Below are 18,529 nucleotides of genomic sequence, written 5' to 3' on the forward strand. Positions count from 1 at the left end.
AACTAACGGCTAAGAATTCTGGTTTTGCTATTCAGGCGCGTAGGGCGCTATGGCTTAAATCATGGTCAGCTGACGTTACTTCAAAGTCTAAGCTTCTTAATATTCCCTTCAAGGGGCAGACCCTATTCGGGCCTGGTTTGAAGGAGATCATTTCTGATATCTCGGGAGGAAAAGGTCATGCCCTCCCTCAGGACAGGTCTAATAAATCAAGGGCCAAACAAACTAATTTTCGTGCCTTTCGAAACTTTAAGGCGAGCGCGGCATCAACTTCCTCTAATACAAAACAAGAGGGAACTTTTGCCCAGTCCAAGTCGGTCTGGAGACCTAACCAGGCTTGGAACAAAGGTAAGCAGGCCAAAAAGCCTGCTGCTGCTTCTAAGACAGCATGAAGGATTGGCCCCCAATCCGGTAACGGATCTAGTAGGGGGCAGACTTTCTCTCTTCGCCCAGGCTTGGGCAAGAGATGTCCAGGATCCCTGGGCGTTGGAAATTGTATCCCAGGGATATCTTCTGGACTTCAAAGCTTCCCCTCCAAAAGGGAGATTTCACCTTTCACAATTATCTGCAAACCAGATAAAGAGAGAGGCATTCTTACATTGTGTTCAAGACCTCCAAGTTATGGGAGTGATCCACCCAGTTCCAAAGGAGGAACAGGGACAAGGCTTCTATTCAAATCTGTTTGTGGTTCCCAAAAAAGAGGGAACCTTCAGACCAATCTTAGATCTCAAGATCCTAAACAAATTTCTCAGGGTACCATCATTCAAGATGGAGACTATTCATACCATCCTACCTATGATCCAGGAGGGTCAATACATGACTACAGTGGATTTAAAGGATGCTTATCTTCACATTCCGATACACAAAGATCATCATTGGTTTCTCAGGTTTGCCTTCCTGGACAGGCATTACCAGTTTGTAGCTCTTCTCTTTGGATTAGCTACAGCTCCAAGAATCTTTACGAAGGTTCTGGGGTCACTTCTGGCTGTTCTAAGGCCGCGGGGAATAGCAGTGGCCCCTTATTTAGACGATATTCTGATACAGGCGTCAAATTTCCAAATTGCCAAGTCTCATACGAACATAGTTCTGACATTTCTGAGGTCGCACGGGTGGAAAGTGAACGAAGAGAAGAGTTCTCTATCCCTTCTCACAAAAGTTTCCTTTCTGGGAACTCTGATAGATTCTGTAGAAATGAGGATTTACCTGACAGAGACCAGGTTATCAAAACTTCTAAATTCTTGCCGTGTTCTTTATTCTACTTCTCGCCCTTCGGTGGCTCAGTGTATGGAAGTAATCGGCTTAATGGTAGCGGCAATGGACATAGTGCCGTTTGCCCGCCTACATCTCAGACCGCTGCAACTCTGCATGCTCAGTCAGTGGAATGTGGATTACACAGATTTGTCCCCTCTACTAAATCTGGATCAGGAGACCAGGGATTCTCTTCTCTGGTAGCTATCTCGGGTCCATCTGTCCAAAGGTATGACCTTTCGCAGGCCAGATTGGACAATAGTAATGACAGATGCCAGCCTTCTAGGCTGGGGGGCAGTCTGGAACTCCCTGAAGGCTCAGGGATCGTGGACTCAGGAGGAGACCCTCCTCCCAATAAACATTCTGGAACTAAGAGCGATATTCAATGCTCTTCAAGCTTGGCCTCAGCTAGCGACAATGAGGTTCATCAGATTTCAGTCGGACAACATCACGACTGTGGCTTACATCAACCATCAAGGGGGAACAAGGAGTTCCCTAGCAATGTTGGAAGTTTCAAAGATAATTTGTTGGGCAGAGATTCACTCTTGCCACCTATCAGCTATCCATATCCCAGGTGTAGAGAACTGGGAGGCGGATTTTCTAAGTCGACGGCCTTTTCATCCGGGGGAGTGGGAACTCCATCCGGAGGTGTTTTCACAATTGGTTCAACGTTGGGGCGAACCAGAACTGGATCTCATGGCGTCTCGCCAGAACGCCAAACTTCCTTGTTACGGATCCAGGTCCAGGGATCCCAAGGCAACGCTGATAGATGCTCTAGCATCGCCTTGGTCCTTCAACCTGGCTTATGTGTTTCCACCGTTTCCTCTGCTCCCTCGTCTGATTGCCAAAATCAAGCAGCAGAGAGCATCTGTGATTTTGATAGCACCTGCGTGGCCACGCAGGACTTGGTATGCAGATCTGGTGGACATGTCATCCCTTCCACCATGGACTCTGCCTCTGAGACAGGACCTTCTACTTCAGGGTCCTTTCAACCATCCAAATCTTATTTCTCTGAGACTGACTGCCTGGAGATTGAACGCTTGATTTTATCAAAGCGTGGCTTCTCCGAGTCAGTCATTGATACCTTAATTCAGGCTCGAAAGCCTGTCACCAGGAAAATCTATCATAAGATATGGCGTAAATATCTTTATTGGTGTGAATCCAAAGGTTACTCATGGAGTAAAGTCAGGATTCCCAGGATATTATCTTTTCTCCAAGAAGGATTGGAAAAGGGATTGTCAGCTAGTTCCTTAAAGGGACAGATTTCTACTCTATCTATTCTTTTGCACAAGCGTCTGGCGGATGTTCCAGACGTTCAGGCTTTAGTTAGAATCAAGCCTGTGTTTAAACCAGTTGCTCCGCCATGGAGTTTAAATTTGGTTCTTAAAGTTCTCCAAGGGGTTCCGTTTGAACCTCTTCATTCCATAGATATCAAGCTTTTATCTTGGAAAGTTCTGTTTTTGGTAGCTATTTCCTCGGCTCGTAGAGTTTCCGAGTTATCTGCCTTACAGTGCGATTCCCCTTATCTGATCTTCCATGCAGATAAGGTAGTTTTGCGTACCAAACCTGGATTTTTACCTAAAGTGGTATCTAATAAGAATATCAATCAGGAGATTGTTGTTCCGTCATTGTGTTCTAATCCTTCTTCAAAGAAGGAACGTCTATTACACAATCTTGACGTGGTTCGTGCTTTAAAGTTTTATTTACAAGCTACTAAAGATTTTCGTCAAACATCTGCTTTGTTTGTTGTCTACTCTGGACAGAGGAGAGGCCAAAAGGCTTCGGCAACTTCTCTTTCGTTTTGGCTAAGAAGTATAATACGCTTAGCTTATGAGACTGCTGGCCAGCAGCCTCCTGAAAGGATTACAGCTCATTCTACTAGAGCTGTGGCTTCCACATGGGCTTTTAAAAATGAGGCTTCTGTTGAACAGATTTGCAAGGCGGCGACTTGGTCTTCGCTGCATACTTTTTCAAAGTTTTATAAATTTGATACTTTTGCTTCTTCAGAGGCTATTTTTGGGAGAGAGGTTTTACAGGCAGTGGTACCTTCCGTTTAAGTTCCTGCCTTGTCCCTCCCTTCATCCGTGTACTTTAGCTTTGGTATTGGTATCCCACAAGTAATGGATGATCCGTGGACTGGATACACCTTACAAGAGAAAACATAATTTATGCTTACCTGATAAATTTATTTCTCTTGTGGTGTATCCAGTCCACGGCCCGCCCTGTCATTTTAAGGCAGGTATATTTTATTTTTAAACTACAGTCACCACTGCACCCTATGGTTTCTCCTTTCTCTTGCTTGTCTTTGGTCTAATGACTGGAGGTGGCAGTTAGGGGAGGAGCTATATAGACAGCTCTGCTTTGGGTGATCCTCTTGCAGCTTCCTGTTGGGAAGGAGAATATCCCACAAGTAATGGATGATCCGTGGACTGGATACACCACAAGAGAAATAAATTTATCAGGTAAGCATAAATTATGTTTTCCTCTTACTTTCTCTCTTTGGGTCACAATATAAATCAACTGAGGTTTCAAGTTATTGAACATGTAATAAGACCAAGATTTTTGTCAGTCTTCTAATTTGTTTGTTTGGTTTTCGGGTAAATTTCAGGGTCAGAAGGCAACTTCTGTTACTTTATGTTCATGGTTGAAGAGTCTGATTCACAGAGCTTAGTTGGAGGCGGGACAGTCATTACCTTAATGTATTACAGCTCAATTATCTCATTCTCTGCCTTGGCTGAGGCAGATTTTGGCAGATAGTTTCCTGGAAAATAGGTGACTAACTTTTCCGTTTCATCCCACCAATTTTTTCATGGACTCCACAGCTTTGATATTAGTTTCCAACAGTAAGTAATTATGGACTCTCACCACCATAAGAAAGAAAATAAATTTTTACCTGATAAATTACTTTCTTTCTTGTGAGAGTGCACTAACACCCCAATTTTCTTGGTTGCAGCATTTCTAATTTGCATCTCTTTACCCTACTATCTTTATTACTTCTTCTTTTTATACTTGTCTATACGCAATGCTGGGAGTGTAAGTCAAGTAGGAGGGATATTAAAGCCTTTGGTGTAGTGTCTTTGCCTCCTCCTGTTGGCCAGGCAATGAATTCCCAATAGTAAGAATAAATTGTTTCTTGTGCAAAAACACATTTATCTTTGCCTAACCTAAGGCAGTACTTACCAGGTGGTACTCCCTACTGGTGACAGGAAACAAACCACTCCCCCTTTACCTATAACTTGGCTGCCTACCATCCCTATCATATTTATAGTCCTATTAATTATAGGATAGACAAGTCTTAGTTTACGGTAAATTAGGTGGAGGCTGCTTACAGCTTTTAATTCCTACCAGGTTGTTTACATTATCCCTGCTAATCAGGCTATATTCAGGGCTGAGGATATTTGTTTTTAATAAAAATAAAATGCCACATTGTTATAAAGGCACCCTACAACACAATTTAATTTATGGCTCCTTTTCACAGTGAGAAAATTAGTATCTATAGTGGAGAGTTGCAGATCCAGGAGAAATTGGCATAAGGATTTCTTTACAAGAACAGTTAATTTATACAATAGGCTTCCAGTGGCGATATAAGGATAAATATTAATTAAGCATATGGGGATTAAGGGATTAATTATATGGGAAGATTTAAAGGGACAGTAAAGTCAAAATTTTATCTTATGATTTAGATAGAGCATGCCATTTTAAACAACTTTTCAATTTACTTCTATTATCAAATTAGCTTTTTTCGCTTTTTAATCTTTGTATTTGATGTAGCCACCAATCGGCAAACACTACCCAGGGTGCTGAACCAAAAATGGACTGGCTCCTTAGCTTAGATTCCTGCTTTTTCAAAAAAATATAGTGAGAGAACGAAGAAAAATTGATAATATGAGTAAATTAGAAAGTTGCTTAAAAGCGCATGCTCTATCTGAATCATGAAATAATAAATTTGGGTTTAGTATCTCTTTAAAGTTGTTGCTGGTGGGCTGCAAATGCTGCAGCATGCAGAAAATATTCTTGGAGGCCAGTCTGACCTTCGCTATCCTGGTGGTAGGAGGCATGCTTCATGAAAATTACTTGATAATATGGCGATCTATTTAAATATAGCAATCTATTTTTGAGCATGCCTGCAACAAAACTATGATGGATACCCCCGGCTACCCCGATTGGGTAGCTCTGCCAAAAGGGGTCCTGCTTCCTCCCTGCCGACTGCAGCTATGTAGCTGGCAAGTGACCACAGCCTGTAGCCACCCCTGATGCCCGACAGCATCAGTACCCAGGGTCCCACCCTGTGACAGACTCCAGCTACCCAGGCTGGTTAGCTCTGGCTGAGGATCCTTTCTCTGCCTGGAACAGGCTGCTATGTAGCTCAGGAAAGTGATTTTAGCTGGAGCTCACCTAAATAACTAGACAGACTAGCATTCAGGTTAAACAGGAACTGACTTTATTGTAAAACATACACTCCTTTTATACACACAGCTCATCTTGATAACACGAAGGACAATCCCACAATTTTCCCGCCATTCCCACCCCTCCAGACTGACCGGCGCCTCCATAGGAGCCACAGTCCCACATAATCTCAATACCTATGGGTGGCGGTTTCGGGGTGATCCCGATGGAGCGGTGGCACGTCCATTTTAAAGCTCTCGGTCCCCAGATTTCACAGTCCAAAAATCAGCATGATTCGTTACTGGGGACCAGAGTTACAGTCCGTTGAAGTTATGGGGTTAGGGGTGTCCAAAACCCCCGGTTCCCAAAGGAGCTCCCCTCCGGCAATTCCCCCACCCCTTGTACTCCCCAGGGGCTACTAATCCCCAAAAGAGCGGAGCTCTGGGGCACATAGTTGCTGGAGCGACCTGGATTAAATTTAGCGGGTGTTCTGCTGTCCTGTGGCCGACCGGGAGTTCCAGGAGCCTGGCCAGCCTGAGAGGGGTTAGGCGGGTGTCCGTTGTGAGGCGGTCGACCGGGGAGTTCCAGGAGCCCGGCCAGCCTAGGAGGGTTTTCCTGGTCATAAACCAACTCTTCTCTGAACACAAAAACAAGCCAAAACAAAGCAAACAAACAGCTTCCAGAGATGGTGGTTGCTCTGAGGAGCCCAAAACCACTGAGAAATAACAGGGGTGAGGTTGTAGGGGGGTGGGGGATAGCCTTAGCCGTCTGGTATCCGTGACTAAAACCATTTATAATATCATTCACAGCTAGTGACCAAAAATGTTGTTTTATGTAGAGTTAGTAATTTATGCTTACATGATAAATTCATTTATTTTATGGTAGTGAGAGTCCACTATCCATTACTCCTGGGAATTACTCTTACATGCCACTAGGAGGAGGCAAAGATTCCCAAGCCCCAAGAGCTCTATAAAACCCTTTCTACCTTACTGGTATATCAGTCTGATTTATAGCCAAGCAAAAGAATTAGAAACAGAAATAAGAGCAAAAAATAGGAGCAGGGAATAAAGCTATGCTCAAAAAATTAACCAACACCAAAATAAAAAACACAGGTTGGGGTCTTGTGGATTCTCACCACTACAAAATAAATGAACAGGTAAGCATACATTGTTTTCTTTCATACTGGTGGTTGAGAGTCCATTACTCCTGGGAACTAATATCCAAGCTGTGCAGTCCACGAGTAATAAGAAATAAGGATGCAATAAAAAGAACATCTTTTTTACAGTGAAACTAAATCCACAAACCCAAAGGGCAAAGCACACTATCTTTTTTTTTTTTCTTCTTTCTTCTAAAGCAAGTGAAATCAACTGATTTGGTCGACTGAAGCCACATTCTTACAAGCCCAAGAACTGGCAACTGGTCTGGTAGAATAAGCAGTAACCCATTTAGATGGAGAACCCCAGATGGCCCCCCAACCTGAAAGACATGCATCTGTAGCAAGTAGGACAAACAAAAGAAGCCCCATTCATAATAATCTTATGATCCAGCCACCAAGACACAGACTGACTTGTTCTGGAATCTAGATGAATCCTTTGAAACAGTTGGGTATGATCCCTTCACCATTGCGAAAGCATACAAATTTGAAATGGCCTCATGTGGAAACAAGCAAACGGAATAGCATCCGAAGCCGCAATCATGAGACCTTCCACCTCCATACAAAGAGCCACTGATGCAAAAGAAAGAGACTGAAGGTTTAGACAAGTGTACACTAGCCTCAGTCTTCTTTTATCTGTTAGTCTCATGGAAACTGAGTCTTTCTGAACCCCTAGAAAAACAACCTTTGTCTGAGGAACCAGCTAACTCTTTTGAAAATAGACTGGTGTAAGATTCTTCTAAATGAAAGGATGGAGCTTTTGAACCAAGCTATCATCCAGGTAAGGAAACACCACATTGAGTTATGATCACAGACAAAGGGGTACCCAGAAACTTTGAGAATATTTTGGTAGCTGTAACCAGACTAAATGGTCAAGCAAGAAACTGAAAACCTTGGAAACTGAAAATGTTCCCTGTGAATAGGAACATGAAGGTAAGCACCCTTTATATCTATTGCTGAGATAAACTTACCTTGCTGAACAAAAGGCTGAATAGTCTACATTTTAAAAGTGGGAAATCTGAAAAATTTGTTCAGGGCCTTTAGATCAAGAACTAGTCTGAAAATTACCTCCTCCTTTGGAGCAATGAAAAGGTCAACGTAAAACCCCTTTCCCTGTTCAAAGAACGGAACAAGAACAATCACTCCCATACATTCTAGATCTAAAACTGACTGAAAAAAAGACCTGAGCCATCACAGGATTTCTAGAACATTGGACAGAAAAAAAACTTCCCTTGGGAACTTGTTCTGAAACCTATTTGTTAACCTCGAGAGACTACAATTAGAACCCAGGGATCCCTCAACAGACTGAAACCAAGCTTCCTGTAACTTGCCCCCTACCAGACCCTCTGGATTGGGAGCTGTACCTTCATGCAGACTTGGATGAGGGAGTAGATTTCTTGGACTGCTTAAACTTGTTCCATTTTGAACTTGGCTTCCAGATGGAACCAGAGGAAATGTATTTCTGAGTGGAGGAATCTGATTTCTGTGCCCTTTTCTGATGAAAACGATTAAGAGCTTTAAATTTACCTTTGGACTTCTTGTCCTGAGGAAGCAGGGTCGGCTCCAGAACGAATGAAATGGGGGGGCATTTTTTTTTTCACAAGGGCGTACGCATTTACAAAGCATGTATGAAAGTCAAAATAAGAGCAGACCTACATATTCTGCAGAAAAGTGTAGCCATCACCATGCACCATCTGATCTATTGTACATCACTTACCTCATCACATTAAAAAATGATGAATTAAAAGTTTTAAAATTACTATGTTGAATACATATTTAACAAGTACATATTAAATGAATACTTATTACTGTTTTGAGCCCCTGTTTACCAGTAAGAGCTGTGACACATTACTAAGCAATGCATTGCAGCCCCCTATGACTCACAAGGAATTCAAAAAATATCTTGTATTATAATCATAAATTTTATTATTTTATATTTTTTGTGAGTGACTTATTGGTGTCCTCGTCATCAAAATCACCCACTTGTTCTCTACACACACACATTCAGTGACACTTCGTACTGTGCTGTACTCACCCAATGCTATGCCTATAGAGCTCAATGTACTGCAATGGCTGTGAGAACAGGATCGATACGCAGCCTCCTCACTCTCCCAATCTGTAACATTACTCTCAGACCAAAGGGGCACTGATTGTTACCGTCAAGTATTCCCTTGCTCTAATTGGACAGCTAATCTCCATTGTCCTGACCAGCAGACAATGCTGATTGGCTAAGATTTGACAAACGTCACCTGAATGGAAAACAGCGCGCAAATACAAACACTGCTAGGGAGCACTGAGAATCTCAGAGTGGATGCGGCTGTAATGGCATGCACAGTTATAGTGTTTGCAATAGAAGCTTGCCATAGTCCACATAACCCAATGTAGTAAAGCAAGCAGCGGGGACTTATCTGCGTGACAGAGCAGTGGCAAGCAATTCCACACACTTTAACATGTCCAATGGCATCTGTGGACACGCCCACATAGCTAAATTGTCTTTGTTAGATTATCGCTGTGCGCACTAGTAATACAGGCAGCCGCATTAAATTGCATTTACAACATTTTCCCTCATGCGGTTCCAGCCACACCAGGCAGATCCACCTCCCGCTCTCGGCGCCCCCTGCTATGTTCATTAACTGTTATTGGAAAATTGAAAACATTTACATTTTTTGAGGGGGCACAGCATTCAATTTGGGCGGGCATTGCCCCCCAATGCGCCCCCCCCCCCCTCTGGAGCCGACCCTGTGAGGAAGAAAAGCCCCTTTACCTCCAGAACCAAACACCTTTCCATGAAATAAATGCCTGGATTTAGAAACCATGGAGCCCTTCTGGAGAGAACTGCCAAATACATTTTTAGCATTAATCTTAATGATGCCTAAAACTGCATCACAAATTAAAGCATTAGCACTTTTAAGCACCTCCAAAAGGCTTAAACAATCTTAACTAGCAGATTCTTCAGAAAACTGCCCAGAAAGAATATTTTAACCAAAAAGAAGCAGCATCCACATCAGCAATAGAAACTGCTGGTCTAAAAAGACTCAATGTTAGTAGCCGGTAATGGATACATTTTCCTAAACCTTGCCAGAAGGATTAACAGGAACTACCTGGTTTAGCCCATTCTCTGGAAAACTATATCAGAGAGTGCATCAGGAATAGGAAACACTTGAGGAGATTTAACCAAAGGTTTAAAAGCAGTATATAAACAATTAACAGGTTTATTACCATCTACTTTAGGATCTTTAACCTCTGAAGTAAGCAAAAAAAGCCCTTAACTCCATGAGCAAAATCTGAAGAATTTGCCTGTAAGTAACAAACAGAAGGAACAGTAACACCTTTACAAGCAATAGTAGACTGGTCGGAATGCATTAAAACATTAATAAACTTATTGCATAAGTTTGCTGGAGGTAAAACCTCAGCCTGTTTACAATTATTATTATTTATTATTATTATTATTATCGGTTATTTGTAGAGCGCCAACAGATTCCGCAGCGCTGTAAACAGTGGGTAGTACAACAAAACAATTAAAGGGATCAGATGGGTAGAGGGCCCTGCCAAGAGTTGCACTGTTGTAATTAGCTCTTAAGAAGGTGATCTACAAACAGCTGGACTTAAGGGGGTTCAGGGGATAGCAATGGAGGAGTGGAGCTAGTATAAAGTAAGGTTAGCGTAGGTTGTATACATCCCTGAACAGTAGAGTCTTTAGGGAGCGCTTCAAGCTGTTAAAACTAGGGGAGAGTCTTGTGGGGCGAGGCAGAGAGTTCCACAAGATGGGAGCCAGTCTGGAGAAGTCCTGTAAACGGGAGTGCGATGAGGTAACCAGAGAGGAGGAGAGTAGGAGGTCATGAGCAGAGCGAAGGGGACGGGAGGGAGTACAAGCATTTACCACTGATAGGAAAGTATTCAGATGACACAGCTTCTAAGGTAGATCTAGGGACATAATTAAAAGGCTCCATAACTACAGAAAACTAAAAAATAAGTTAAATGCAGAAAAACAATGCAACAAACAAACATACAAATAAATGATAATATACCCTTTAAAGGAGCTCTTGAGGAAAATCCAACACACCCTCTGAGAATAGCTTTTAAAAACTTATAAAAGAAAAAGAGGCGATAGGGCTCAGGACACTCAACATCCAAATAGCGTACAAAAGAAGAGAGGGAGCGTGCGCCAACCTGACATTATATAAAGAAAAACACATGCAAAAACTAAGTATGCTACCACGCCAATGCATGCAGGCTTGAAACAAAAAACAAAAAAACATACACGCTCAAAACCTGGCATGCGTTAAAAAATGTATGGGTGTGAAAACTTGACACACATATAAAATACATATAAAAATGTTTTGTTTTTTTTATAAAGGGGAATTACCAAAATATATAAAACTGTCTCAAGGCTACACACATATATAATAAAATAACCTAAGAGGCTTATAGAGTGCCAAATAATAAACATATTAATTAGTACTTACCATTAGGCACCCTACTACTGGAGAAAACTAGTAAGAAGCCAAAACCAGGATCTGCAATAGGAGTATATCGACAATTTAACAGGAAGAGGCAAAAGACAAGTCCCTCTGGAAGGCTTGTGACTAATTCCCAACAGGTAAAAAAAAATATGTCACCACACATACTCCAAATACTTCCCTCCAACAAGAACTTCACTCTGAGGGGAAATGAGCCTCAACCCAATCTGAGAAATCCCTCTCACTTAATCAAATGCATTTCTTCATTCTTCACCTTCCTCCAGCGGAGGTAATGACAGTAGCACATCTTTATTCCCTGCTCCTATTTGTTGCTCTTATTTCTATTCCTATTTTGCTTGGCTATAAGTCAGATTGAGTTAACAGTGAGGTAAGGTGGGAGGATTTTATAGAGCTCTAGGGGTTTGGAAAAAATGCCTCCTCCTAGTGGCAGGGAAGAGTAATTCCCAGGAGTAATGAATTGTGGACTCTTGCCACCTGTATGGAAGAAAATATATATACATATTTTAAAATGTGTTTACTTGATATTTGAAAATAAATATCAATCAATATTTCTCCAACATAGGTGTGTCCGGTCCACGGCGTCATCCTTACTTGTGGGATATTCTCCTCCCCAACAGGAAATGGCAAAGAGCCCAGCAAAGCTGGTCACATGATCCCTCCTAGGCTCCGCCTTCCCCAGTCATTCTCTTTGCCGTTGTACAGGCAACATCTCCACGGAGATGGCTTAGAGTTTTTTAGTGTTTAACTGTAGTTTTTATTATTCAATCAAGAGTTTGTTATTTTAAAATAGTGCTGGTATGTACTATTTACTCTGAAACAGAAAAGAGATGAAGATTTCTGTTTGTAAGAGGAAAATGATTTTAGCAACCGTTACTAAAATCGATGGCTGTTTCCACACAGGACTGTTGAGAGGAATTAACTTCAGTTGGGGGAACAGTGAGCAGACTTTTGCTGCTTGAGGTATGACACATTCTAACAAGACGATGTAATGCTGGAAGCTGTCATTTTCCCTATGGGATCCGGTAAGCCATTTTTATTACAGAAAGAAAAAAAGGGCTTCACAAGGGCTTTTTAAGACTGTAGACATTTTCTGGGCTAAATCGATTTATATATAAACATATTTTATACTCCATAGCCTTGAGGAATTATTTTAATCTTGGGAATTATGTAAAATAACCGGCAGGCACTGTATTGGACACCTTATTCTCTAGGGGCTTTCCCTAATCACAGGCAGAGTCTCATTTTCGCGCCTCTATTGCGCACTTGTTTTTGAGAAGCATGACATGCAGATGCATGTGTGAGGAGCTCTGATACATAGAAAAGACTTTCTGAAGGCGTCATTTGGTATCGTATTCCCCTTTGGGCTTGGTTGGGTCTCAGCAAAGCAGATACCAGGGACTGTAAAGGGGTTAAATATAAAAACGGCTCCGGTTCCGTTATTTTAAGGGTTAAAGCTTCCAAATTTGGTGTGCAATACTTTTAAGGCTTTAAGACACTGTGGTGAAATTTTGGTGAATTTTGAACAATTCCTTCATACTTTTTCGCAATTGCAGTAATAAAGTGTGTTCAGTTTAAAATTTAAAGTGACAGTAACGGTTTATTTTAAAACGTTTTTTGTACTTTGTTATCAAGTTTTTGCCTGTTTAACATGTCTGAACTACCAGATAGACTGTGTTCTGAATGTGGGGAAGCCAAGGTTCCTTCTCATTTAAATAGATGTGATTTATGTGACACAAAATTTAGAGAAAATGATGCCCAAGATGATTCCTCAAGTGAGGGGAGTAAGCATGGTACTGCATCATCCCCTCCTTCGTCTACACCAGTCTTGCCCACACAGGAGGCCCCTAGTACATCTAGCGCGCCAATACTCCTTACTATGCAACAATTAACGGCTGTAATGGATAATTCTATCAAAAACATTTTAGCCAAAATGCCCACTTATCAGGGAAAGCGCGACTGCTCTGTTTTAGAAAATACTGAAGAGCATGAGGACGCTGATGATATTGGTTCTGAAGGGCCCCTACACCAGTCTGAGGGGGCCAGGGAGGTTTTGTCTGAGGGAGAAATTTCAGATTCAGGGAAAATTTCTCAACAAGCTGAACCTGATGTGATTACATTTAAATTTAAATTGGAACATCTCCGCGCTCTGCTTAAGGAGGTGTTATCCACTCTGGATGATTGTGAGAATTTGGTCATTCCAGAGAAACTATGTAAAATGGACAAGTTCCTAGAGGTCCCGGGGCACCCCGAAGCTTTTCCTATACCCAAGCGGGTGGCGGACATTGTAAATAAACAATGGGAAAGGCCCGGTATACCTTTCGTCCCTCCCCCCATATTTAAAAAATTGTTTCCTATGGTCGACCCCAGAAAGGACTTATGGCAGACAGTCCCCAAGGTCGAGGGGGCGGTTTCTACTCTAAACAAACGCACCACTATACCCATAGAAGATAGTTGTGCTTTCAAAGATCCTATGGATAAAAAATTAGGTTTGCTTAAAAAGATGTTTGTTCAGCAAGGTTACCTTCTACAACCAATTTCATGCATTGTTCCTGTCACTACAGCAGCGTGTTTCTGGTTCGATGAGCTAGAAAAGGCGCTCAATAATAATTCTTCTTCTTATGAGGAGATTATGGACAGAATTCATGCTCTCAAATTGGCTAATTCTTTCACCCTAGACGCCACTTTGCAATTGGCTAGGTTAGCGGCGAAAAATTCTGGTTTTGCTATTGTGGCGCGCAGAGCGCTTTGGTTAAAATCTTGGTCAGCGGATGCGTCTTCCAAGAACAAATTGCTTAACATTCCTTTCAAGGGGAAAACGCTGTTTGGCCCTGACTTGAAAGAGATTATCTCTGATATCACTGGGGGCAAGGGCCACGCCCTTCCTCAGGATAGGTCTTTCAAGGCCAAAAATAAACCTAATTTTCGTCCCTTTCGCAGAAACGGACCAGCCCCAAGTGCTACGTCCTCTAAGCAAGAGGGTAATACTTCTCAAGCCAAGCCAGCCTGGAGACCAATGCAAGGCTGGAACAAAGGAAAGCAGGCCAAGAAACCTGCCACTGCTACCAAGACAGCATGAGATGTTGGCCCCCGATCCGGGACCGGATCTGGTGGGGGGCAGACTCTCTCTCTTCGCTCAGGCTTGGGCAAGAGATGTTCTGGATCCTTGGGCACTAGAAATAGTCTCCCAAGGTTATCTTCTGGAATTCAAGGGGCTTCCCCCAAGGGGGAGGTTCCACAGGTCTCAATTGTCTTCAGACCACATAAAAAGACAGGCATTCTTACATTGTGTAGAAGACCTGTTAAAAATGGGAGTGATTCATCCTGTTCCTTTAGGAGAACAAGGGATGGGGTTCTACTCCAATCTGTTCGTAGTTCCCAAAAAAGAGGTTACATTCAGACCAATCTTAGATCTCAAGATCCTAAACAAGTTTCTCAAGGTTCCATCGTTCAAAATGGAAACCATTCGAACAATTCTTCCTTCCATCCAGGAAGGTCAATTCATGACCACGGTGGATTTAAAGGATGCGTATCTACATATTCCTATCCACAAGGAACATCATCGGTTCCTAAGGTTCGCATTCCTGGACAAGCATTACCAGTTTGTGGCACTTCCGTTCGGATTAGCCACTGCTCCAAGGATTTTCACAAAGGTACTAGGGTCCCTTCTAGCGGTGCTAAGACCAAGGGGCATTGCAGTAGTACCTTACTTGGACGACATTCTGATTCAAGCGTCGTCCCTTCCTCAAGCAAAGGCTCACACGGACATTGTCCTGGCCTTTCTCAGATCTCACGGGTGGAAAGTGAACGTAGAAAAAAGTTCTCTATCTCCGTCAACAAGGGTTCCCTTCTTGGGAACAATAATAGACTCCTTAGAAATGAGGATTTTTCTGACAGAGGCCAGAAAATCAAAACTTCTAAACTCTTGTCAAATACTTCATTCTGTTCCTCTTCCTTCCATAGCGCAGTGCATGGAAGTAATAGGTTTGATGGTAGCGGCAATGGACATAGTTCCTTTTGCGCGAATTCATCTAAGACCATTACAACTGTGCATGCTCAGTCAGTGGAATGGGGACTATACAGACTTGTCTCCGACGATACAAGTAGATCAGAGAACCAGAGATTCACTCCGTTGGTGGCTGTCCCTGGACAACCTGTCACAGGGGATGAGCTTCCGCAGACCAGAGTGGGTCATTGTCACGACCGACGCCAGTCTGGTGGGCTGGGGCGCGGTCTGGGGACCCCTGAAAGCTCAGGGTCTTTGGTCTCGGGAAGAATCTCTTCTCCCGATAAATATTCTGGAACTGAGAGCGATATTCAATGCTCTCAAGGCTTGGCCTCAGCTAGCAAGGGCCAAGTTCATACGGTTTCAATCAGACAACATGACGACTGTTGCGTACATCAACCATCAGGGGGGAACAAGGAGTTCCCTGGCGATGGAAGAAGTGACCAAAATCATTCAATGGGCGGAGACTCACTCCTGCCACTTGTCTGCAATCCACATCCCAGGAGTGGAAAATTGGGAAGCGGATTTTCTGAGTCGTCAGACATTTCATCCGGGGGAGTGGGAACTCCATCCGGAAATCTTTGCCCAAATTACTCAATTGTGGGGCATTCCAGACATGGATCTGATGGCCTCTCGTCAGAACTTCAAGGTTCCTTGCTACGGGTCCAGATCCAGGGATCCCAAGGCGACTCTAGTAGATGCACTAGTAGCACCTTGGACCTTCAAACTAGCTTATGTATTCCCGCCGTTTCCTCTCATCCCCAGGCTGGTAGCCAGGATCAATCAGGAGAGGGCATCGGTGATCTTGATAGCTCCTGCGTGGCCACGCAGGACTTGGTATGCAGACCTGGTGAATATGTCATCGGCTCCACCATGGAAGCTACCTTTGAGACGAGACCTTCTTGTTCAAGGTCCGTTCGAACATCCGAATCTGGTCTCACTCCAACTGACTGCTTGGAGATTGAACGCTTGATCTTATCAAAGCGAGGGTTCTCAGATTCTGTCATTGATACTCTTGTTCAGGCCAGAAAGCCTGTAACTAGAAAAATTTACCACAAAATATGGAAAAAATATATCTGTTGGTGTGAATCTAAAGGATTCCCTTGGGACAAGGTAAAAATTCCTAAGATTCTATCCTTTCTTCAAGAAGGTTTGGAGAAAGGATTATCTGCAAGTTCCTTGAAGGGACAGATTTCTGCCTTGTCTGTGTTACTTCACAAAAAGCTGGCAGCTGTGCCAGATGTTCAAGCCTTTGTTCAGGCTCTGGTTAGAATCAAGCCTGTTTACAAACCTTTGACTCCTCCTTGGAGTCTCAATTTAGTTCTTTCAGTTCTTCAGGGGGTTCCGTTTGAACCCTTACATTCCGTTGATATTAAGTTATTATCTTGGAAAGTTTTGTTTTTGGTTGCAATTTCTTCTGCTAGAAGAGTTTCAGAATTATCTGCTCTGCAGTGTTCTCCTCCTTATCTGGTGTTCCATGCAGATAAGGTGGTTTTACGTACTAAACCTGGTTTTCTTCCGAAAGTTGTTTCTAACAAAAACATTAACCAGGAGATAGTCGTGCCTTCTTTGTGTCCGAATCCAGTTTCAAAGAAGGAACGTTTGTTGCACAATTTGGATGTTGTTCGTGCTCTAAAATTCTATTTAGATGCTACAAAGGATTTTAGACAAACATCTTCCTTGTTTGTTGTTTATTCTGGTAAAAGGAGAGGTCAAAAAGCAACTTCTACCTCTCTCTCTTTTTGGATTAAAAGCATCATCAGATTGGCTTATGAGACTGCCGGACGGCAGCCTCCTGAAAGAATCACAGCTCATTCCACTAGGGCTGTGGCTTCCACATGGGCCTTCAAGAACGAGGCTTCTGTTGATCAGATATGTAAGGCAGCGACTTGGTCTTCACTGCACACTTTTACTAAATTTTACAAGTTTGATACTTTTGCTTCTTCTGGGGCTATTTTTGGGAGAAAGGTTTTGCAAGCCGTGGTGCCTTCCATCTAGGTGACCTGATTTGCTCCCTCCCTTCATCCGTGTCCTAAAGCTTTGGTATTGGTTCCCACAAGTAAGGATGACGCCGTGGACCGGACACACCTATGTTGGAGAAAACAGAATTTATGTTTACCTGATAAATTACTTTCTCCAACGGTGTGTCCGGTCTACGGCCCGCCCTGGTTTTTTAATCAGGTCTGATAATTTATTTTCTTTAACTACAGTCACCACGGTATCATATGGTTTCTCCTATGCAAATATTCCTCCTTTACGTCGGTCGAATGACTGGGGAAGGCGGAGCCTAGGAGGGATCATGTGACCAGCTTTGCTGGGCTCTTTGCCATTTCCTGTTGGGGAGGAGAATATCCCACAAGTAAGGATGACGCCGTGGACCGGACACACCGTTGGAGAAAGTAATTTATCAGGTAAACATAAATTCTGTAATTTTTTCTTCCTTGAAAAATGTAACGGATTGAATAAGTTATGTGTTTCCTTTCTCTTTCCCTTTGTTTGTATTGTCTATTTAAAACTATGAACTTCATATAGGCATCCCATAACAGATGTAATTCAATATAAATATCAACCAATGAATGAAATGATGTACATTTTATGGCTACTAGACAAAATACTGAATAATACGTATTTTCACATTGTTTTAAGCCCTGAAAATCTCATTTAAATAACCTTGATGAATGTTATATGCTATAACATGTTGTGCTCTTAAAGGGACATGAAACACATTTTTTTTCTTTCATGATATAGAAAGAGCATGCAATTTTAAACAACTTTCTTATTTACTTCTCTTATCTAATTTGTTTTATTCTCTTGATATTCCTTGCTGAAAAGCATATCTAGATAGGCTTAGTAGCTGCTGATTGGTTGTTGCACTTAGAAGCCTCATGTGATTGGCTCACCCATGTGCATTGCTTTTTCTTCAACTAAGAATATCTAAAAAATGAAGCAAAATAAATAATAGAAGTAAATTGGATTGTTGTTTAAATTTGTATTCTCTTTCTGAATCATGAAAGAAAAATTTTGGGTTTAGTGTCCCTTTAAGTTATCATAGATCCATTGTCAGAAGAACACTGAAGATATAATTGATGTGTTTTTGTTTCTGCCCAGGAAAAGAGAGCTGCTTTGAAAGGATAGTAACCAGGTTTGGAAAGAAGGTTACATATGTAGTCATTGGAGATGGCAGGGATGAAGAAATGGCTGCTAAACAGGTACGGTGGCAGTAATTATGGTCTGTTTAAAGATTGTAAGAATAAGATACTC

At 42.3% G+C, this 18,529-nt stretch overlaps 1 protein-coding gene across 2 annotated transcripts in view; it reads left to right on the forward strand.

The window, feature by feature from the left end:
- The window catches only part of EYA3 (EYA transcriptional coactivator and phosphatase 3), a 634,133-nt gene that overhangs the window by 598,696 nt on the left and 16,908 nt on the right, over positions 1-18,529 (forward strand). For both annotated transcript variants that reach the window (XM_053707122.1, XM_053707121.1), the window contains one exon: positions 18,377-18,477. In XM_053707122.1, coding sequence (XP_053563097.1) covers positions 18,377-18,477 — 101 coding nt within the window. The remainder of the gene's footprint in view (positions 1-18,376; positions 18,478-18,529) is intronic.

The sequence above is a fragment of the Bombina bombina genome, chromosome 3 (genome assembly GCF_027579735.1).
Source record: "Bombina bombina isolate aBomBom1 chromosome 3, aBomBom1.pri, whole genome shotgun sequence".
Lineage (NCBI taxonomy): Eukaryota > Metazoa > Chordata > Amphibia > Anura > Bombinatoridae > Bombina > Bombina bombina.